Raw genomic sequence first — 23411 nt, 5'->3', positions numbered from 1 at the left:
TCTCTCTCTTTTGCTGTTTTTCTCACTAAAATACTCTTGACAATAAAATCATTCATTCATTCATATGTGTATGCAGACTGGGGCTGTTAATGACCTGTCATTAGCCACGTGGCATGGCATTGCACATCACTTGACTTTTAAGTACAGCATTGAATATGTCCTCCACCCCCCCGCCCACCAACTGTGAACACTCATACTAGTTAGCCAGGGCCCAACTGTTTCTAGCTCTTTACAGTCGATGCAATTATGTACTATATATTAAATGTCTAACAGTTATTGCAATGCGAAGTTAAAATAAATGTTTTTGCCAAAACCATATTCATATGTTGGAGGTTACGTTGATAAATATGCAATTATGTGTGGGTTTTAATGCCATTTCACAATATGCAATATCTCCATTATTATCAGTTCCTTATTCTGAAATAACTGTAACCAGATTTGTTCACACTTTTCTTTTATTGTCTCTAACAGATGTACAGAAGGTGTTGGCTGGTATTTAAGAAAGCCTCCAGCAAAGGCCCTAGAAGGTTAGAGAAATTTCCTGATGAAAAGGCAGCTTATTTCCGGAACATGCACAAGGTAAATATTCCCGATTATTCTGATGAGACTTTGAGATGGGAAGTATTAACAGGAACAACAATTCAGTTGCTTAACACCATCATTTCTGATGGGGCATCTCTTGGAATTAAACTCACTTTGATTGAAGGTTAAGATGCTAGAGTAATTAATTTTGCTGCGGTGTCACTACTTTGAACACAACAAGAGACTCATTTTTCCCTTCACGTTTTAGATCTTGTATGAATTACTCAATTATTATTTAGCTTTTTATTTGACAGTTAAATTTGCTGAACTTTACCTAACAGCTTGTTGATTAGAGAAATGCCATTCTCTGTTTTTGTTGTGAAATATTAGCAAGAAAATCTTTTAGTTCTTTGTTGTGTTGAATTGATTGCTGAAGTTAACAAGCTTTTACACTGGTGTTCATTAGTGACGTTCTTAAGGCCTGGATAATGGTCTGCCTGGTCCTCACATGGAAAGGAGGAATCATGCTGACAATTCAGTCCAGAACACGGTGGCTCAGTGGTTAGCACTGCTGCCTCACAGCACCAGGGCCCCAGGTTCAATTCCAGCCTCGGGTGACTGTCTGTGTGGAGTTTGCACATTCTCCCCGTGTCTGCGTGGGTTTCCTTCGGGTGCTCCGGTTTCCTCCAACAGTTCAAAGATGTGCAGGTTAGGTGAATTGGCCATGCTAAATTGTCCCATGGTGTTAGGTGCATTAGTTAGAAGGAAATGGGTCTGGGTGGGTTACTCTTCGGAGGGTTGGTGTGGGCTTGTTGGGCCAAAGGGCCTGTTTCCACACTGTAGGAAATTTAATCTAATCTAATCTAAACTCGACCATGCAGTATTGGTAAGGACTAATGAAAGGCCACCTTATGTATATTCCTGAAAGGGCTCTTTGACTCATGGCTGAATTCAGTGCTGACAGGTCCGAATGTCTTGGAGGGGGGAGTTGTTGGTTCAGGCCAACTAGTTATGGGGGTCTGTAGGACCTGAGCCCATGTAACGTCAGTGCTGGAGTTGTAGATTAAATAGGTGATTAAACTAATTAGATAATTTGAAGTGAAACTGTTGATGAGATCTGACATTTTTTATATCTCTCTGGTATTTGGAGACTAACAGTATGAAGACCCTAATCAGACACGGACTTATCAGCCATACTATGTGGTTCAAGAAGGGCTGTCATGTCTTATAAAACAGTTCTATTTTCTGATGCTCCACATTCATAAGAAAGTCCAGGGGGACATGCTCTATCACTAACTTATGCCATCCCGTAAGACCCAGGGGATTTTCCAAGATCCAGCTCATTAGAATGTTCTTCCTTGCACAATACGTGAAAATGTTGAATAGCCTCTTCCCGTGGTCATCTAGCGAAGGCAGATTCAGCAGTCCCAGAAGGAGGGATACCAGATCCACCCTAACTTCTGTTCCCAAGATCCTCTCCAACATATTCCCTGTGGCACCCGGTACCTACCTACGGATCTTATGGCATGACCGTAAGCAGTGTGTGAGAATACTGGTGTCTGTTTTGTGTTTAGAATACCTTGGGGATGCTCCTTTCTTAAATTTTGCTAGTTGTTCTGGGGCCAAATGGGCCCTGTGGAGAGTCTTTAGTTGCATAATCTGCGCTTTAATGCAAATTGAATTTTTTTTTAACATTCTCCAAATATCCTCACTTTTTTTTAGATTAGATTACATTAGATTAGATTAGATTAGATTACATTACAGTGTGGAAACAGGCCCTTTGGCCCAACAAGTCCACACTGACCCGCCGAAGCGCAACCCACCCATACCCCTACATTTACCCCTTACCTAACACTACGGGCAATTTAGCATGGCCAATTCACCTGACCTGCACATCTTTGGCCTGTGGGAGGAAACCGGAGCACCTTGAGGAAACCCACGCAGACATGGGGAGAATGTGCAAACTCCACACAGTCGCCTGAGGCGGGAAATGAACCCGGGTCTCTGGCGCTGTGAGGCAACAGTGCTAACCACTGTGCCACTGTGCCGCCCACATATTTCCAGCAAGATTTCTGTTTCCAATTCCTGATATCAAACTCCATATAGTCTTTCCATATCTTCTAGGGTAGATGATAGAGAGTACTAACTGAAAGTGTGACCGTGCATCGAAGCACTCTTCTCTCCATATCTGACTTATAAGGCTGAGCCGAGAGCATGGTCCTTCTCTGTATGTAGTCCTGGATCTGGAAATAATGGAAGACGTCCCTACTGGATAATCCATATTTATGACTCAACTGGTCAAAAGACACCAGGACCTCTCCTTCAAATAAATCTCCCCTAGCCTTCCATACCTTTATAGCTGGAATCCATTGATCCCGGCCTGAATCCTGGTACTAAGGAGGTCAACGGGGAGATCTAATGTAAATTACCATCGGTCTCCCGCATCATTCTCCACGCTTTGACCATGTCTGTAATGATTGGACTTTTACAGTACTCAGCAACAGTTTTCATTCTATCCATAAATAGCAAATTGACGAGGGGACATTTTGCCTGGGAGGCCTCAATGTCGAGCCATATCGACCTTGGATCCTTACATTCCAAATTACATAGGACAATAATGACCTTACTTGGTATTGTTTAAAGTCTGGGAGATCTACTCCTCCCAGTCCCCGTGGAAGTTGCAACTTAGCAAATTTAATAAGAGGATGCCTAAGGTGCCAGATAAATGACCCATGTCAACCATTAAGCCTCTGCAGCATTTGTCTAGACAACAACAATGAAACATTCTCATAGGGTATAGTAGGCAAGGAAGAACATTCATTTTAATCAGAGCTATTCAACCTAACCATGATATTGGTAACCTTTCCCAATGCTGATGGTCTTGTGTAATCTTCTCAAACAACTGTACAAAATTGCATGTGTACAGTTGGTGAAAAGCAGGGGTGATGAAAATGCCCAGATGCAGAAACCTTTTTGTGACCATCCTAAAAGGAAATAGAGTTCCATCTTCCAGGTCAGGTACTCTTACAAGGCACCCCCATGGGCATGGCTTCCGATTTCATAAAATTAATTTTATCCCCTAGAAATAAATTAACCTTTTGTATTAGACAGAGCACAGACTTTGTCAGGTTAGCCAAAAAGAGAAGAACATCATCTGCATAAAGAGTAATTTTATGCTCTCCTATTCCCACTTCCAGAACAGCTATTTTCGAGCTATTTCCGAATAGCTTCTGCCAGCAGTTCGATCACTAAAGTGAATAGCAGCAGCCAGAGAGGGCACCCTTGTCGGCTGCCTCTCCCAAGCTAAAGTTATCTGATTTTATTCCATTTGTAAGGACCGTCACCATGGGATCATTATATAACACTGCCACCCACCAGGCAAAGGCCCCAAGACCAAAACATTCCATGGCATAAAAGAGATACGGCCACTCCACCCAGTCAAACGCCTTTGCTGCATGTACCATGTTTAATACTGGTCTAATGTTAATGGAAGGACTGCAACCCTTAATAAAACCGGTCTGGTCCTCCTTTACTATAGAAGGCAGTACCTTCTCCAATCTCAATACTCGTATTTTAGACAGAATTTTAAAATCCATGTTCAGAAGCAAGATAGGTCTGTTATGAGGAGGCACAGTTCTCAGGATCTTTTCCTCTCAAGAATAAGAGATATTAGCTTCCCTAAGGGAGGGTGGAAGACAGTTCTGACTGTATGAATGGTTATACATCCCCAACATTGGCTCAGCCAACACATTTATGAACTCCTTGTAGAACTCGCTCAGGAACACATCTGGGCCTGGTGCTTTGCTACTTTGGAGCTGTCTTACCGCTTCTTGTATCTCTTGTGTTTTAGAGGGGCATTCAAAAGGGAGGCCTGGGAGATCCAATTTCTCAAAGGATCCCATCCTTGCCAACCCATCCTTGCATCCCTCCAACTGGTATAACTCTGCATAGAATTTCCTGAATGTTGCATTGATCTCTCTAGACTCCTATCAAACCTTCCTAATAGAAAGGATAGATTGCGGGGCACTCTTCTTCCTGGCCAGATATGCCAAGTGTGTACCTGGCTTATCACCGTACTCAAATAATCTTTGCTTTGTGAAGGAGACTTCTCTCTTCGCTGTCTGAGTTCAGGACAGCCCAGGGGTTCATAACCCACTGCGATTTAGTCACAGGTGGTCCATCATAGTATGCCTCCCTTGGCTGCTTTCAGTCGGGCCTCAAGTATATGCTGCTGCTCTCTCCTCTGTCTCTTCCTGGTCACTGAGAACGAAATAATTATACCCCTTAAGTAAGCCTTGGTGGCCTCCCAGAGCACCAATGGATTACTGGCCACACCCAAGATATTGTCCAAGAAAGTCTTAAACTCCCTTGTGAAGTGCTCAATAAATTTACTATCTTTCAAAAGAAACAGGTCCATGCACCAATGCCATGTACCTATACCATTACCCCTGATCTTAACCTCCAAATACACTGTCACATGGTCCAAAATAGCTATATTTCCAATTCTGCAGGATAATTCCGAATCCAGAAAGATCGATGGAACAAAGAACATATCTATCCTTGTATGGCACTTCTGCTGTTTGGAGTAAAAAGTACCCTACCTTTAGGGTGAAGACACCTCCACATATCTACCAGCTCCAACTATCCACACAAGTCCAGCAATGCGGGGAGATGCCTGAAAGACTCCTTGGCATCCTATCCACCTTAGGATCCATGAGACTGTTAAAGTCTCCCCCATAATCATACAGCGCAGCCCAAGAGCCATCAACCTAGAAAATGCATCAATTAAAAATTTGAGGGGGTGTGCAAGGGGGCAGTAGCCATTCAAGATGCCATACTCCTTCCCATGTATTAAGGTTTTGAGGATAACAAACTGCCCATGTTCACCCTTAATTTGGCTTATTAACTGATATGGAACGTTCTTCCATATTAATATAGCCACTCCTCTACTTTTAGAATTGAAAGATGAAAAGAACACCTTGCCAAGCCCTCCCTGCTGTAGTTTTAAATATTCCTTATCAGTCAAGTGTATTTCCTGTAGCAGAGCAACATCAACCCTGTCCCTTCTGAGGTTTGAGAGCACTTTCTTTCTTTTAACCAGTGAGTGACCCCCTTTGTTTCAGGTGCACCATCTAAACGAACAACTAGCCATAACCGTCTAAATCAGCCTGTGACGCTGCTCCCCCCTCCAACCGAGAGGGAGAAGCCCATTCATGGTGCGTTGAGTGGAGACAAAATAGGATTCATGAAGTCTAGAAAATCCCACTACAAACACTATAAAACGAAAAACTGTAACTACTACAATTAAACTAAACAAAACAACAATAGCTGGAGACTACCAACCCCCTTGCCCCCAAAAATCCCACACTTTCTTAAAACAGAGTCAGGCATATAAAATAAACAACCAAGAGAGTAAAGAATACACTATTGTCCATAACATTTAACCCAGCCAGTCTATTTTAAAGAATGCAGAAAATTCTTTGCCTTCTCTTCCAAGTCAAAGTTATACCTGGACCCTCCATGGTCGAAACACATTACAGTTGGTTACCTTACAGAATATTGAATGTTCAGGTTTCTCAGCCTCTTCTTTATTTCATCATATGATTTCCTTTTCCTAATCACAGCCCCAGATCCAATGGGCCCGCTGTACTTCCACCGGCCTGACTTGACTCCCAGTCCCAGGAGCTGTGGGAGCCATTGCTCCAGGAAGCTGACCAGATGCTCACCACCTTCATGTTCTGGCAGCCCAATTATACATACATTCTTTCTTCAACCCCAGTTTTCAAGGTGGTCGACCTGGTTGATTTGAGGCCCGCACCTGAATTTCCAGGGCCTGGATCCGCCTCACCAAGGTCTCCACCATGGCCTCTGATGCCGCAGTTCTGTTCAACCTCGCCCATACGTTGATCAAGACATTGAGTCTCCTGTTCATGCTTTTGAAGCATGGCAGAGATTGGTTCCGGTCTGGTGCGAGACTCCTCCAGCGCTGCCTTGATCTTCTGTCGGAGTTTCACGAATTCCAAGACTAAGTTCTGCTGTTCCAGTGAGGTCAAAGGCGCCTCCGCGGGAGTTGGTGCTGCAGCTACGGGCAGATCCGTTGCTGCAGGGGAATGCCCTGCATGTTGCAATCCTTGTCATCCCTTCCCTTTTGTTGTCATCTTCCTCTTGCCTAAACGCTAATTTGCTATTTAAAGGTTCTGCGGGTTTTATTCTACTGATTTTCTTTTTCAGAAGTGGTTACTAAGGGGAGGGTAGGAGCACCACTTTACTTGGATTTTGGTGCAGAGCTCAGCCAGGCAGACCTGTTAGATTGCCGCCATCTTGGATCCCCAGGACACACTCTCTTTTTAACAATCTTACAAACTTGTTATTTGTTACAAATGCAGTAGCGCACAGTTAACTAAAGAGCCACATGCAAACTAACTTCAAAAAAACAGAGTAAATGAAAAGGAAATTACCAGAGAAATTGAGACCAAATATAATTTGATATTGCTTGTGTTTCATTAGTCGAACCTGTGTGCATACTAATTAAGAATTAGTTCTGATCATGATAACTAGGTAAATTAAATATTTAAACATCTTTGCAATGACATTAAATTTATGAATTCACTTTATACATTAACATCGATGGTTTCCTTCAATGAATTGAGCTTAATCCAATTTTGGTATGTAAACACAATTTAATTTTAAACTGTGGTATGCAGCAGGAATTATTAAAACATTCTCTTGAGAATAAAGCAGTTTACTATTAAGTTATAGGACAGCACAATTATATTCAGACTGAATATCGAAGATAGACATTTACATATTATGGAGGATGAGGTGCTGAACGTCTTAAAACACATAAAGGTGGATAACTCCCCGGGACCTGATCAGGTATACCCTAGAACTTTATGGGAAGCTAGGGAAGAGACTGTTGGGGCCCTTTGCTGAGATAGTTGTATCACCAATAGCCACAGGTGAGGTGCCGGAAGACTGGCAGTTGGCAAACATGCCACTATTTAAGAAAGGTGGTAAGGAAAAGCCAGGGAACTATAGACCAGTGGGCCTGACATTAGTAGTGGGCAAGTTATTGGAGGGAATCCTGAGGGACAGGACTTGCATGTATTTGGAAAGACCAGGACTGATTAGGGATAGCCATGGCTTTGTGCATGGGAAATCATGTCTCACTAACTTGATTGAGTTTTTTGAAGAAGTAGTGAAGAGGATTGATGAGGGCAGAGCAGTGGATGCGATCGTTAGGACTTCAGTAAGATGTTGGCCAAGGTTCCTTATGGTAGACTGGTTAGCAAGGCTAGATCACATGGAATATAGGGTGAACTAGCCATTTGGATGCAGAACTGGCTTGAAGGTAGAAGACAAGGGTGGTGGTGGTAGAGAGTTGCTTTTCAGACTGGAGGCCTGTAACCAGAGGTTCACCACGAGAATTGGTCCTGGGCCCACTGCTTTTTGTCATTTCTGCAAATGATTTGGATGTGAACGTAAGAGATATAGTTAGTAAGTTTGCAGATGACATCAAAATTGGAGGTGTAGTGGACAGCAAAGAAGGTTTTCTCAGAGTACAATGGGATCTTGATTAGATGGGCCGATGGGGTGAAGAGTGGCAGATGGAGTTTAAAGTAGATAATTTTTGGTGTTGCATTCTAGAAAGGCAAATCAGAGCAGGACTTACACACTTAATGATAAGGTCCTGGGGAACGTTGCTGAACAAAGAGACCTTGGAGCGCAAGTTCATAGTTCCTTGAAAGTGCAGTCACAGGTTGATGGAATAGTGAAGAAGGTGTTTGGTATGCTTGCCCTTATTCGTCAGCCCATAGAATATAGGAATTGGGAGGTTGTGTTTTTGCTGTACAGGACACTGGTTTAGGCACCTTTGGAATATTGTGTGCAGTTCTGCACCCCCCAACCCCGGCAAAAAAAAACTATTGGAAGGATATTGTGAAACTTGCAAGGGTTCAGAAAAGATTTAAAAGGATGTTGCCAGGGTTGGTGTTTTTGAGCTACAGGGAGAGACGGAATAGACTGGGGCTGTTTTCTCTGGAATGTCGGAGGCTGAGCGGTGACCTTATGGAAGCTCATGAAATCATGAGGGGCATGGATAGGATAAATAGGCAAGGTCTTTTCCCCACGGTGAGGGAATGCACGACTAGAGGGCAAAGGTTTAAGGTGAGAGGGGAAAGATTTAAAAGGGACCTAAGGGGCAACCTTTTCACACACAGGGTGGTATGTGTGTGGAATGAGCTGCCAGAGAAGTGGTGGAGTCTGATACAATTGCAACATTTAAAAGGCATCTGGATGGGTATATAAATAGGAAGGGTTTAGAAAGATATTGGCCAAATGCTGGCAAATGGAACTAGTTTTTTATAGGATATCTGGTCGGCATGAGTCTGTTTCCATGCTGCGTATCTCTATGTTTCCATAAGAATTAGCCAAGGAAATTAGTGTTTATAAGTGTTGTGATGGGAAAACAAAGAAAATAATGAGTGGTGCCCATGATGTTGGGAGGAGTAGTACCTCGCTTCCATGCTCCACATGCAAGAAATTTTTATGACTAATATAAAGTTTAATAAACTGCCTGTTAAGCATTAGATGTAGCACTATTTTGAGCACAGCAATGAACAAACTTTCTAAAACAATACTCAGTGGTGAACGGTGTATGGCAGGACAGTTAAATGTTAAGCGCCCCTGAGAGCAGGTTCCAGAACACCCAGAGCTTAGAAAGTATGAATGTCAGGGGAGAGGAAACTAAAAAAGGTTCCCCAAGTGATATCCAATCAAAGAAGGAGCTAACAGTTTTTGTCAAGCGCAGCAATGAGCATTAAGTTTGCTTTTGGTAAGATTAGATGGTATTTAATAATAAATATGGATGTATAAGAGCAACTCAGTATTGTCAATGTGCATCATGTGCCGTGAAGGAACTCCGTGATACTCCTCACTATCTAGATAACCACGTTCAGGAACTGTCCTCTGTTGAAAGAGCCTGTACTCCAGTTTCAGAACTTGGGCAGCAGCTGGCATCCACAAAGCTGGGACTTCGACAGATAGACATTTCAATAGGTAGCTACCCACCACTGAAGAGTTTGTAGCAAAGAAGGAAATGGGTGACTGCCAGATAGACAAGGAGTGTCGAGCAGGATGTGGCTGAGTGCACTCTATGCTTGAGTACTAATGGAGGGGATTCATTTTTGGTGTTCTGCTAACAGGGCTGACTTATCTGATCATTCTTTTTTGAAAGGTAAAGAACTTAAATATTTCTCTTGAATTTGTTTCAGTTCATCATCTAACATTAAATTCAATTCTGCTATGCAATTTGTTCGCCAGTTGAGTTGTTGCCTGAACAATTTAATTTTAAAATTTGATCAATGGGTTAAGTTGCTTATTCTCCATTTCCTCATCTACATTTTTTCTTGTAATCTTTGCTGGTTTCTGTCGTCTAATCGTTTTTCAGTTATGACAGTATAGGTACACAATCCTTTATCTGAAATTCTGAAATGCAAAAGGCTCTGAAATCCAAAATGTTTTTCGTGGAATGTGGAGCATCATTTTGGCGTGCGAATAGGTGACCCAACTCCACACCCATTTGAACCATGTGACTCAGATATGACATGGCGGCATGGCCCAGCACTGGCAGGTGTCAGTTGTGTCTCAGCGCTTGTACTATTCACACATGTATCTGCTGTTTGGTAATTTTAAAAACCATTTCACTGTTAAAATGTTATTTATTTCGCAATCCAAAAAGCTCAAAGTTCCGAAAAACAACTGGCCCCAAGGATTTTGGAGAAAAGATTGTATACCTGTATTATTTTCTGGTTCTGACTATTATGTGTAATTCACAAATTTTACACTGGTTTATGAAATCTTCAATATCTCTTGAGATTCACGTCACTGACTGAACCTCAACTCTATGCTTGATGATCCACAAGTGTCTTTATCTATGGCATTTTAAAAATTCATTTGGGGCACTTGGGGGATGTCATTGGCCAGGCCAGTATTTACTGCCAACTCCTAATTGCTTAGATGACAGTTGAGAGTCAGCCATATTGCTGTGGGTTTGGTTTCACATGTAGGCCACACCAGATAAGGATCACAGATTTTCTAAAGGATATTAGTGAATCAGATTGGAGCAATTGGAAATGGTTTTGTGGTCATCATTAGACTTTTAATACCAGATTATTTATTTAAATTCAAATTCCACCTTCTACCATGGTAGGATTCTGAACTGAGCTCCCCAGGATATTACCTGAGTCTCTGGATTAATAGTCTAGTGAGAATACCATTAATCCATTGCCTCCGTTGCTTGAAGAGAAGCTGGAATAGCAAGTCATCTTGTCATATTGTAGGTCATCTGTGATTGTGAAATGATGTCACTGCACAAATGTTCTCTGCCAACTGATTAGACCTGTCTCCTGACCATCTGTCAACATAATGCGACAGCACACACTCGGTCAGTCGTGTTTCTCCTCCATAGGTTCCATATTTGCTTGAACCAATGTTGGTTTGTTGGCCACAGTTTCTTCTTGGTCATAGAACATATTTTTAAGCCATTGTAGCTAATATCACTAGATTCATTCTTCTGTTTGGGTTCTGCCATGATTCAAGGAAGCCCAATGATGCCCCTTGATTGATTGATTGAATAACTGTTTGTTCCTGGACCAGATGTTCTCTGATTTATATTGGATATGGACATATCTGACATAATCTGTTTTCTCTTGACATGTTCACTATCCATTGTGACCAGTTGACCTTCATCCAGTATTCTTAAGAAGGTTGAGGTCAAGACATGCATTCATACTAGAGTGAAGTTTCTCACTTATGAATTGTATATAAATTCCATACAGTGTGACACCCTTACGGTGTTGTATTCTTGTAGTATACCAGTTAATGTAGGCAGCTGTTATATCTGTTCCATATAATTTCACATTTGGATGTAAGAACATAATTTTAAAATTTTGCACGTGATACAAAAATTTGACGAGTTATTAATGGTGAAGAAGAAAATTGTCCACTGATGGGTGAAACCAAAATTAGGGGCATAGCCTCAAAGTAAGGGGGAGCAGATTTAGGACGGAGTTGAGGGGGAACTTCTTCACCCAAAGGGTTGCAAATCTGTGGAGTTCCCTACCCAGTGAAGAAACTGAGGCCATATCATTGAATGTTTTTACGGCAAAGATAGATTTTTAAACAGTAAAGGAATTGAGATTTATGGTGAGCAGCAGGTATGTGGAGCTGAGTGCATAAAAAGATCAGCCATGGTCTTATTGAATGGCAAAATGGGCTCGTTAGGCTTGTTGGCCTACTCCTGCTTCTATTTCTTATGTTCTTGTAAGCTGCTGGAAAATATCAATGGACTGGTCAGGTGCAAGAAAGTGACAAATGGAATTTATTGCAGAGAAGTGAGTGATGAAGCATTCTGTGAGAATGGGTAAAGCAACATGCCATAACTGGGAGTAAAATGAGAAATGTAAAGAAACAGTGGGACTTTGGAGTCATACTTTCCTGATAGCAGCAGGTTAATGAGAGGTTGAGGCATACGTAATTGTCCCTTCATTAACCAAGACATAGACTATAAGAGCAGGGAGATTGTGCTCTAATTGTACAAAAACCCTCATTATGCACCTCTAGAGTTCTCTACCAAATTTTTGTCACTACGTCACATAAAGGATGTAATTGAAAACAAAAGGGTCCAGGGATCTACAAGGATGTTACCACAGCTACTGAATTTTTGCTCTGAGGAAAGATATAGATAGGTTAGGTTTGGTGGTATTTCTCGAAACTTAGCAAGTTGAGATAAGGTTTAAGTTGAAACTTTATTGCTGGAACAGCACAGCAGGTCAGGCAGCATCCAGGGAACAGTAGATTCGACGTTTTGGGCACAGGCCCTTCTTCAGATCTATTTTCATTATCTAAAAGATCAATAACCAGTTTGGGGGGGGGGGGTTGGGGGGGGGGGCGGTGCTGGAGAATAAATTAAAACAGTAGACAAAGGATTAGAGGGTAGTTCAGGGTCTGTTTTTTTTCCATTGAAGATAGTGGGGGATTTGAAACTCACTTCCTGACAGGCTAGTAGAAGTCATGGTTAGAAAACACATGGGGTATGCACTTGAGATACTGTAAACCTACAGGTCTTTGGATTGAGAGCTGGAGTTAAAATTTCATCCCTTATTAGATTTTGAGAGGAGTAGATGAATGTTTCACGTATTTGAATTTTAAAAGGAACTGGGTAAAGGTAGTGAAACTAGATAAGGGTATAGCTCAGTCAGGGAATCAGAGCTGCCAGAGGCTTGTGGCTAGCTCTCTCATCCTAAAAGATTTATGCGAAGTGTTGCCAGGTTTCTACTTTATTGACCATTTCTTTTAATAGAACATTCTGGAATTTTTGGGCACTGGGCATAAATGTAGGTCATTACTTTCAAAACTTGCAATTTCAAATTTCACCAGCAGCAAAGGAAATAGGAAACTATCCCCATTCTTTTCCATCCCAATGTTCTAGCTCTGACCTCCAGAAAAGGACAAAGAGTAAATTGTTCACTCCAGCATGTTGAGGATACAAGGTGAGTTTCAGTCCTTTTCTTTATCCAATAACTGTCCAATGCGTATTTACACCACCTTCAACACAGGTTCTCCTCTATGAACTAGGGCTCTGAGTGTAATGTACTATAAGAATTGTGGCTGAGCTGAAATAATTTAGTGCTGTCTGGGGATTCCAAAGAAGATCAAGTTAGGCTTTATGGCCTTGTGCTCAGAACCACAACCTGCTGATCCATTGGGTGGGGAAGGAGGTCTGCATCAGGATTCTAAACTATGCTTGGGTTTCTGGTCTAAGGTTTGCTAACTCAAAGCAATGCCTGTGGTGGTTAAAGCTCCCAACCTACCCGTAGTGTTTTTTTTTGTCAGTATTAACAGTTCTTGCCACATGGTATTCAAGACGAAAGCAGGTTTGACATTTAAAATCAACTTAAAAATGTGTTGCTGGAAAGGCAGCATCAAAGGAGAAGGAGAATCGACGTTTTGGGCATAAGCCCCTTTGATGCTGCCTGACCTGCTGTGCTTTTCCAGCAACACATTTTTAAGTTTTGATCCCCAGCATCTGCAGTCCTCACTTTCTCCTATTTAAAATCAACTCCCTTGTGTGATCATACTACTCTGAAATTGTGTCTATACTTTGGCCAATTCCTCTAACGGGGTAAAGGGCAACAATACCCTTTTTAGTACTCATAGCCGCTTTAATCTTTGGTCGATCGCTTGAATGTTCTGTGAATGGAAAACACAGTAAATCTCAGAAGGTGCAAAAGATGATCCAGTATTGTTAAGCTTTTCATAGTGTATCCCATTTGTTTATACATTCTCATTTTCAGTCCTCGTACTCTGTGATTTGCTTCAAAACGTCGCACAAACATGAAAACGGTTGGTGTCAGAAAGCGGGCCTGTGCAAATGGTTACAGTTTGGACTATTGTAAAAGAAAAATTAGTCAGTTGACAATGATACTTTTCCACTTCGGGCTGACAAACTGTTCAAGCTCGGACTAGGTTGCAAATTATTAAGAGCAGAAGTTAGTTTTGATTGGTGTCAATAAGTTCAATATTTTTTCTGCCTGACTGAGCTCATTTGATTTTATTTTTGAACATTTTTTCAACTAATCATATCAAGTGCTCTGTGGAGTCTAAATGAACAGTAAAGCAAAAATAAATCTCTCTAACAATGAAGCATTTTGACATAAATAGTTGAACGGATTCCTGGTGCAGGCATACGTTATCGAATTGTCAATGCTACAATTTCTACACCCAATTATTATTTACCCTCTGTTCATTGTATGCTTATGCATGCATTTTTGTATAGGGAGGGAGGAGGAGGAGGAGGGAATGGTACAAGTTCAAAGGGGCATATCTGAAACTGCTGTCCATCTCTATCCACCTTAAGACAAGGGGCGGTACAGTGGCTCAGTGGTTAGCACTGCTGCCACACAGCGCCAGGGACCCGGGTTCAATTCCTGCCTCGGACAACTGTCTGTGTGGAATTTGCACATTCTCCCCGTGTCTGTGTGGGTTTCCTCTGGGTGCTCCGGTTTCCTCCCACAGTCCAAAGATGTGCAGGTTAGGTGAATTGGCCATGCTAAATTGCCTGTAGTGTTTGGTGCACTAGTTAGGAGTGAATGGAGGGGAATGGGTCTGGGTGGGTTGCTCTTTGGAGGGTCCGTGTGGACTTGTTGGGCCGAAGGGCCTGTTTCTACACTGTAGCGAATCGAATCGAAATGAATGATGTGATGCATAATCTATATACTGTATAGGCAGAATAGTGCAGCAGTACAAGGCACTATTCAAATGTTTTTGGGTCCCTTATCTAAGGGAAGTTATATTGGGGGCGATCCAGAGAAGGTTTGTGAGGCTGATACCTTAGGAGAGGGTGAGTAGATTGGGCCTGTACTAATTATAATATAGAAGAATAAGAGGCAGCATGCAAATTCTTAGAGACTCTGGCAGTGTACATGTGGATAGGTTGTTTCCTGTTGTGGAAAAGTCTAGGACCAGAGGAAATCTCGGAATAAGCCGTCAGACATTTATGATACAGATGAGGAAGAATTTCTTCTGAGAGTTGCGAATCTGTGAATTTCTTCACTACAGCTGGATCTGGAATTAGGTTTGCTCACTGAGCTAGAAGGTTCATTTTCAGATGTTTCGTCACCATACTAGGTAACATAATCAGTGAACCTTCGGATGAAGCGCTGGTGGCGTGGCCTGTTTTCTATTTGTGTTTAGGTTTCTTTAGGCTGTGTTTGTTGATAGAATTCAGGTTGGAATTCCATGCTTCTAGGAATTCTCATGAGTGTCTCTGTTTGGTTTGTCCTGGACTGGATGTGTTGTCCCAGTCGAAGTGGTGTCCTTCCTCATCCGGATGTAAGGATACTAATGAAAGTGGGTCATGTCTTTTTGTGGCTAGTTGATGTCCATGTATGCTGGTGGCTGTTTTTTTGCCTGTTTGACCAATGCAGTATTTGTTAAAGTTCTTGCAAGGTATTTTGAAAATGGCATTAGTTTTGCTTGTTGTCAGTATAGGGTCTTTCAAGTTCATTAGCTGTTGTTTTAGTGTGTTGGTGGGTTTGTGGGCTACCATAATGCCAAGGGGTCTGAGTAGTCTGGCAGTCATTTCTGAGATGTCTTTGATATAGGGGAGAGTGGCTAAGGTTTCTGGATGTGCTTTGTCTGCTTGTTGGGGTTTGTTGATGAGAAATTGCCGAACTGTGTTCATGAACATCAACTAGCAATAAAAAGACATGACCCACTCTCACTAGTATCCATGCATACAGATGAGGAAGGAAAGCATTTCAACTGGGACGACACATCCATCCTAGGACAAGCCAAAGAGAGACACTCATGAGAATTCTTAGAAGCATGGCATTCCAACCTGAACTCTATCAACAAACACACTGACTTGGATCCCATTTACCACCCTCGGAGAAAAATAACAGTAAATGACGTCACCACAGGAAACGATGTCACCAGAGGAAATTATATCACCAACCCAAGGAAACCTAAACACATAAATAGAAAGCGGGCCATGCCACCAGCGCTTCATCCAGAGGCTCACTGATGTTGCTTAGTATGGTGATGAAACGTCTGAAAACAAGCTTTCTAGCTCAGCGAGCAAACCTACACCCAGAACCTCAACCTGAGCTCCAAATCTTCTCAAAACTCACTAATAGCTGGATCGTTAAAGTTGTGATAAGCAGGTTTTTAATTAGTAAGGAATCGATGGTTATGAGAAAAAGGTAGGAAAGTGGGGTTGAGGATTACCAAAATAACCATGACCTCATTGAATAGTGGAGCAGACTCAACTGGCTGAAAGACATACTTCTTCTCCCATGTCTTTTGATCTTATGAATGGAGAGGGGAGAGCCCCCCCCCCCAATTTAATGTAAGTAAATGTCACCATGAGAGCACTCACTTCTGCTATTAGCTTCTTGTTAAAATTACTTTTTAAAATGTCTGTATGAACAGTGTTGTGTACGGAATTATAATCTAACCGCGTGACCAAGGCAAAGGACATCGATTTTCCATTAGAGGAAAATAACTGACTGCCAGCTGTTTTAATATTTAATGTTCTTCTGACCCACTTATGGATTCAGACCACGCTATAAAAGTTATTTACATTCAATTTTAAGTTGAAAGTGTTTTTATTTAATCTGTTTGTGCCACTTCTGTTGGATTTTGAGATTGCTACACTAATATAGATAGACAATGCAATATCACCCAAGCATCCCGAAATATTGCAATACAGTAGGGGAGGGATCCTCCTGTCATCCTTTCTCAAGTCACTGTGCCATCATAATCCTATTTGGTTCTAAGGTTCTTTATGATTAAGGCTTTTAATTAAGGGACTAAAGGGTTTTGGGAAACCAACAGAAAGCTAGGGGTCAAGATGCAGCTGTGATAATGTAAAATAAAACAAGGCTGTTTGTAATTCTATTTGTAGTTCTGCATTTCTTCACTCATACATACATCTTGCTTTCCCGTTCCCTGGATAAGAAAATTTCCTCTGAATTCCTGTTTTTTTTTTAATAACTCCCTTATATCAATGCCTGCCTGTTTTGCTCTTCCCCATAACAAGAAGCACTGGAGCTGAATCATGTCATATTTTAACAATTTTGTCAAACTTCACTCGGGGCTTTGCTTCATGAGCACAATGAGGTTTCTTCTATATCATCCCAAACTTGTCTCATTAACTACCTACTCCACCCCAATGGCGATGCTGGCTCAGATCTACTGCTCGCCACATCCAGAAGATCTCAGCACTGCTGGGATATCCCAGAGTAGGCCACCATCCCTGGCAGTGTGCCAGTTACACACCTGCACAATTGTGCCACTTCAGAATTGCCCTGCACAGTAACTGACATTTGCCGCAGATGTTGCAAAGAAAGGGAAATTGATGTCTTTCTTTGTGGACGGGGATGTGGAGGTCCTGGCATATGGCATGATGCAGGTGAAGATTGTCCTCTTTCCCCTGGATTGATAGTGGAGGACACTATACCAGATATCAACCTGAGCATGGGGTTGCCACCATGGTAAGTGCAGTCTCAGCTGTCTGAAGGTTTGCCCAGCAACATAGAAGCAAGGTCAATGACCTTCTCCACTCTAACACTGTAGGCCCCACCAACTTCTCTCCCAATGCCTTGCGCTCACTCACTGTTACTGCATCCACCTCCCACCAAAGCTTGTGCTCTAGGTATTTCTAATCAGCCTGCTCTGAGATATTAGTACACACCTCTAGAGCAAGTGGTACTTGAACCTGAGACTCCAGACTCTCTGAACCTGTCTCCAGCTTTTGATACGATGACGACACTGACCACCTCTGGTGCCTCTGCTTATTCATTCAGCTGACTGGACTTGATCTATTCTTAACTATCTAATTTTAACATGATTTTCATTAACAAAGCTTTGTCTAATTGCACCTGCATCTATACTTGGCATCCTTCTATTTCTCACTGCTGTCCATAAACAACATAATTTGAAAGCTCTGGTATTAGGTTTCCTATGTACACTATTGGTATCCAGCTGTATCTCAACACCACATCTCATAAAGCTTCCTTTCAGCCTCCATTTGCCACAATATGTTGCCAAATTCTCACACTCAGTAGAAATAAATATTGGATAGACAGAAGGTGTTGTTTTCCGTCCCTGCTCCAAACATGGTTTCCATAATACTGACTCGTTCCATCTCCCTGGTAACTGTCAGAGGTTAAACCAGAATGTTTGTTTGCCAAACCTGTGTTTCATAACTTAAGATGAACTCGCTAACATATGCCTGCACCTTTACTTCCACCATAGTTACATTGCTTTAATTTGGCCCTGTCTCAGCTCATTTATTGAGACCCTCATTTATACTTGTTTTATTTCTAGTCTTGACTACTCTCTGTCAATGTGTCATTCAAAATTCTTCTGCTTTTTGGAGGCACCAAGTCCATAAGACTTGGGAGTAGAAAGTAAGGCCATTTGGCCCATCGAGTCCATTCCGCCATTTAATCATGACTGATGGGCATTTCACCTCCACTTATCGGCACTCTCCCGTAGCCCTTAATTCCTTGCGAAATCAAGAATTTATCAATCTCTGCCTTGAAGACATTTAACATCCCGGCCTCCGCTGCGCTCCGTGGCAATGAATTCCACAGGGTCACCACTCGCTGACTGAAGAAATGTCTCCTCATTTCCATTCTAAATTGACCCCCTCTAATTCTAAGGCTGCACCCACGGGTCCTAGTCTTCCTGCCTAACGGAAACAATTTCCCAGTGTCCACCCTTTCTAAGCCATGCATTATCTGTTGTATTTGCATAATCCTGATCTTACAGTTTTATGCTGTCTTCCACATCTTGTTTAGTTGCTTTATTGCAGAACTTGGCGATTTTGCCCTTTACCAAATGGAAGGACTTATTATACCAAATATTTCTTTAATCAGTTCCCACTCCTTGTTTGTAGTAAATGGGTTTGCTCAGTTTGCTGTAGCCAAATTCTGCCCCAGTTTGCCTTTACTCAATTTAAAACCATTGCTTATGATTCAGCCTTCTCCGTCTGAAACCTAATATCAAATTCATCAAGTCCTGTTCACCTTTAACCCCTATGCTCAGTGACCTACTTCTGGCTCCCAGCAAAGTTATGCCTTGCTTTTGAAATGCCTATCCTTGTTTTTAAAATCTCCTTAAATTCACTATTTCGTATCTCTTTAATTTCTTCCAGTCCAGCAACCCTTCAAGGTATGTGTTTATCCAATTCTGGTCTCTGACAAAGGTCTGTTTTAATGCCTCTTCTCTGAGAAATCAGCTGCCTTGGGACTAAGCTCTGAAAGCCCTTCCCTAACCCTCTCCCCTCTCTCTTTCAGCCTTTAACACATTCCTTCAAGTCTGTTTCTTTAAACAATTTTACAATATCTTTTATTATCACCTGATTTGACCTGCTCTCTAACTTTGCTTTATAAAACTCTTGTGAAGTACTTTGAGATGTTTATTGTGGAATGTTATTATCTTATACCAAACACTACATTATCCATATCTATTTTTGTATTGCCACTTCAGAGATCTTCCCTTATTTTCCTTTTTAGGTTTTCTGGTCTTTGGGATTTCCGTTGTATTAAACTTTTGCATAATCCTGATCTTACAGTTTTATGCTGCCTTTCACATCTTGTTTAGTTGCTTTATTGCAGATCTTGGAGATTTTGCCCTTTTACAAAATGTATGGGCCTATTGTACCAAATATTTCTTTAATCAGTTCCCATTCTTTGTTTGTAGTAAATGGGTTTGCTCAGTCTGCTGTAGCCAAATTCTGCCCCAATTTACCTTCACTCAATTTAAAACCATCGTTTGTGATTCACCCTTCTCCGTCTGAAACCTAATATCGAATTCAACACTGTCACCTCAGTCTTCCCTTATTATTGGTGGTTGACAAATTTGATCTGATGACTCATGACTGAAACAAAAAGCAGCTTGTTTAATTAGTCATGAACAAGTTCCAAAAAACACACTCGAATACACTTGGGACATTCACTGCCTTTTGGGATTTATGTCTATCTAAGAAATTGAGTTCTCCCATTTTAAACACTACATTTGCCGCATGTTTCTCTTGATTCTTTTGTATATACTGTATATTCCACCATTTTATTTGTTCTATCAGGTCTTCCATATTTCTTTATATTCCAAGAGTTTTCCTGAAGAATTTCTACTGCTGACTCAACCTTACTATCGTGTAACAAGTTTGCATCTTTATTACCTAGTTATGTTCCTTCAGTTGAATAGAAATATTTGCATGTGCAAGTACTCATTATGTACAGGAGGTTCCCAGGTTATGAATTCACAAGTACATTAGTAAATCAATTTGCATGCAAGTCAGAACACAATACAGTACAATATACAGTGTACAGTATACAATATCCATCGTAAGCATGTGCAAATGTTTATATTTTGGATCCATAAAATTAATTGTAATTAGATTAGATTTAAGATTAGATTACATTACAGTGTGGAAACAGGCCCTTCGGCCCAACAAGTCCACACTGACCCGCCGAAGCGCAACCCACCCATACCCCTACATTTACCCCTTACCTAACACTACGGGCAATTTAGCATGGCCAATTCACCTGACCTGCACATCTTTGGACTGTGGGAGGAAACCGGAGCACCCGGAGGAAACCCACGCAGACACGGGGAGAATGTGCAAACTCCACACAGTCAGTCGCCTGAGGCGGGAATTGAACCCGGTCTCTGGCGCTGTGAGGCAGCAGTGCTAACCACTGTGCCACCGTGCCGCCCACAAATGTGAGATCTCGTTTATAATGAATGTTCATCAGTCAGGTGTTTGTGAATTGGTTCCCAATGTTGTAGTAATGGGCAATTTTTGACTCCATTCGTGCAACCTCAGATGAAAGGGTAAGTTTATTTCTTTGTTGTCCAGGCCAGAAAAGTCCCAGACTTGATTCTTGCCTCATACTGATCAGCTGTGTCAAAGGGGCAAGGGGCTTGTGTATTTGTTTATTACTACGTGTAAATATAGCCAGGGATCCAGCTCCTGATTTCTGTCTGGTGATCTTTTCCATCTAAGCCTGCAGATGTGTGCAATGAGCAAGCACAGGATATGCACCAACTGTGATCCTGCTATTAGTAAATTACCGCCTGCACTCACTGTCAGACATCATCTATGAATAAGCACTTGGACAAGTCAATAGAGGATTGTGATCAGTCCTTAGAAAGCAGTCTTTCCTTTCAAGAGAAAGGAATGGGGTGAAATTAGCAAATCAGCTACTGAATGCATTATTTTGAGTTTTCTAAGTTTACCAAAGGGTCATTTCTTTCAGCCATTGAGATGAGTCTTGTTTGAAGAAGTGCAATTTCTACAATGCCCTGGTCAACATTCATCCTTAAGCCAATACCACAAAATAGCAGGCTATGTGTCTCATTAGTGTTTGTTGTACAAAAATTGGCTGCTACATTTTCTCACAAAATAACAGCGATTACACTTCAATGAATTCATTAGCTATAAAGTGCTTCAGTGTTTCTTGAGGCCCCAAAAGGAAATATTGTACAAGAACAAAGAAACTTTACAGCCCAGGATCAGGCCTTTCGGCCCTCCAAGCCTGAGCCTATCCAAATGTAATGTCTAAACCTGTCGGTCAATTCCTAAGCATATGTATCTCTCTGCTCCCCACCTACTCATGCATCTGTCCAGACGCATCTTAAATGATTCTACTGTGCCTGCCGCAACCACCTCTGCTGGCAACGCGTTCCAAACGCCCACCACCCTCCGTGTGACATACTTATCACGTGTATCCCCCTTAAACTTTCCACCTCTCACATTGAAAGCATGTAATACAAATCCTTTACATGGAGGCATGGTGCTATGATAAATATAATTTTAATATGCAGCAACCATCTAAATTTATAGCCTAGAATTAATCATTCAAATCTTACTCTTTAATGTATTCCAGTAATTGGACTAAATGAATGAAATAATTTGAAGAAGTGCTTTCAAAAGGTATTAGATCAGGAAAATAATAGCTGTTTTGATTTGTGTGTATATAGCATCTGAAAGCACCCCTCTGCAGCCATGCACAGTGTTTGCAACTTACAGCAATCCAGAACTTCCAGTCAGTTGCATCTCTGAAACACAGGTGATCACAAAGCATGACATGATGTGACATTTGTGCAGCAAACTCCAGTATATTAGTCACTCAGAGCTTGCTTTGACAGTGATCTGAGCTGCAGTAGATGATGACAAAGCAATGTTACTCTCCTCCCGTGGCTTACTGCCAACTTGAACTGAAGCATCGCCACATAAATGCTCCATTTCAGCGTGAGATCAATAGCTTCTCCCCAGATGAGAATAATTGTAGTAAGTTATTCAATATTATTCATCTGCTTTACTGTTTTTAGATCAAGATATACATTACTTGCTTAACAGAGGAAAATTCTTTAAAAGCCCTTCCTTTTGATTGCATGCAGAGAGCATTAATGAGATTTAGTCAGGAGATTAGTGAGAATGGTCGGATCCTTTCCTAGCCATGCTAGAAATCCTGTCACTTTACCGAGACCGAGTTTGTCCATCAACCCAGTGTTTTACATGCTGGAGGTCATTTTATTTTTACAATATACTATTTTGTGGTGTTCTCCTGATTTTTAAACTAAGTTTTTTTTTGCGATTCCACTAGACCTGATAATTTAGAAATAAAAAATCAAGTTACCAATTACATTATTATATCCAATTGGGTGCATAGTTCTATTTTGTGGGTTGCATGACTGAATCCTCCCCAGTTTATCACTATTACTTTATGACCTTGACTTATTGAAAAATAAAATTAAATAATTGTTTAAGAGAACAGAGTTTGCATATTGCAGAAAAAAGATGTGTTTTGGAAAGCTTTTCATCTTTCACTCATCAGGCGAATTCAAAAGAATACCAATATGAACGGGGATACAATATTTTGTACAGTGTGAGATGGGACTGCTGATTTGCAAGTGGGCACTGATTGGTAGAGACATTGCAGTGGAGAATGCACTAGGTATGTGATGACTAACGGTTGACTGCCTTACTTGTTCAAATTTAAATTAGACAGGTTGACTCTGCTCAATCAATACTTACTTTTTAACTACAGTATAAAATGTTGTTTTGCCTTTGCATTGGTATTCTTGCAAATGTCCTGATCAGTGCAAGATTTAAAACTTTGATAAGGTGTGTTTTTGTTTAAGGTAAAAACAATGACTGCAGATGCTGGAAACCAGATTCTGGATTAGAGTGGTGCTGGAAAAGCACAGCATCCGAGGAGCAGGAAAATCGACATTTCGGGCAAAAGCCCTTCATCAGGAATAGAGGCAGAGAGCCTACAGGGTGGAGAGATAAATGAGAGGAGGGTTAGGGT

At 41.4% G+C, this 23411-nt stretch overlaps 1 protein-coding gene across 1 annotated transcript in view; it reads left to right on the top strand.

Annotated features, from left to right (window-relative positions):
• Positions 1 to 23411, top strand: part of LOC122549140 (docking protein 6-like) — a 415351-nt gene that overhangs the window by 212477 nt on the left and 179463 nt on the right. The window contains exon 2 of the mRNA XM_043688473.1: positions 472 to 579. Within this exon, the coding sequence (XP_043544408.1) occupies positions 472 to 579 (108 nt within the window). The remainder of the gene's footprint in view (positions 1 to 471; positions 580 to 23411) is intronic.

Source organism: Chiloscyllium plagiosum, chromosome 4 (assembly GCF_004010195.1).
Source record: "Chiloscyllium plagiosum isolate BGI_BamShark_2017 chromosome 4, ASM401019v2, whole genome shotgun sequence".
In the NCBI taxonomy this organism is placed as follows: domain Eukaryota; kingdom Metazoa; phylum Chordata; class Chondrichthyes; order Orectolobiformes; family Hemiscylliidae; genus Chiloscyllium; species Chiloscyllium plagiosum.
The sequence above is the reverse complement of the archived record's forward strand: the minus strand, read 5'-3'. Positions and strand labels throughout refer to the sequence as shown.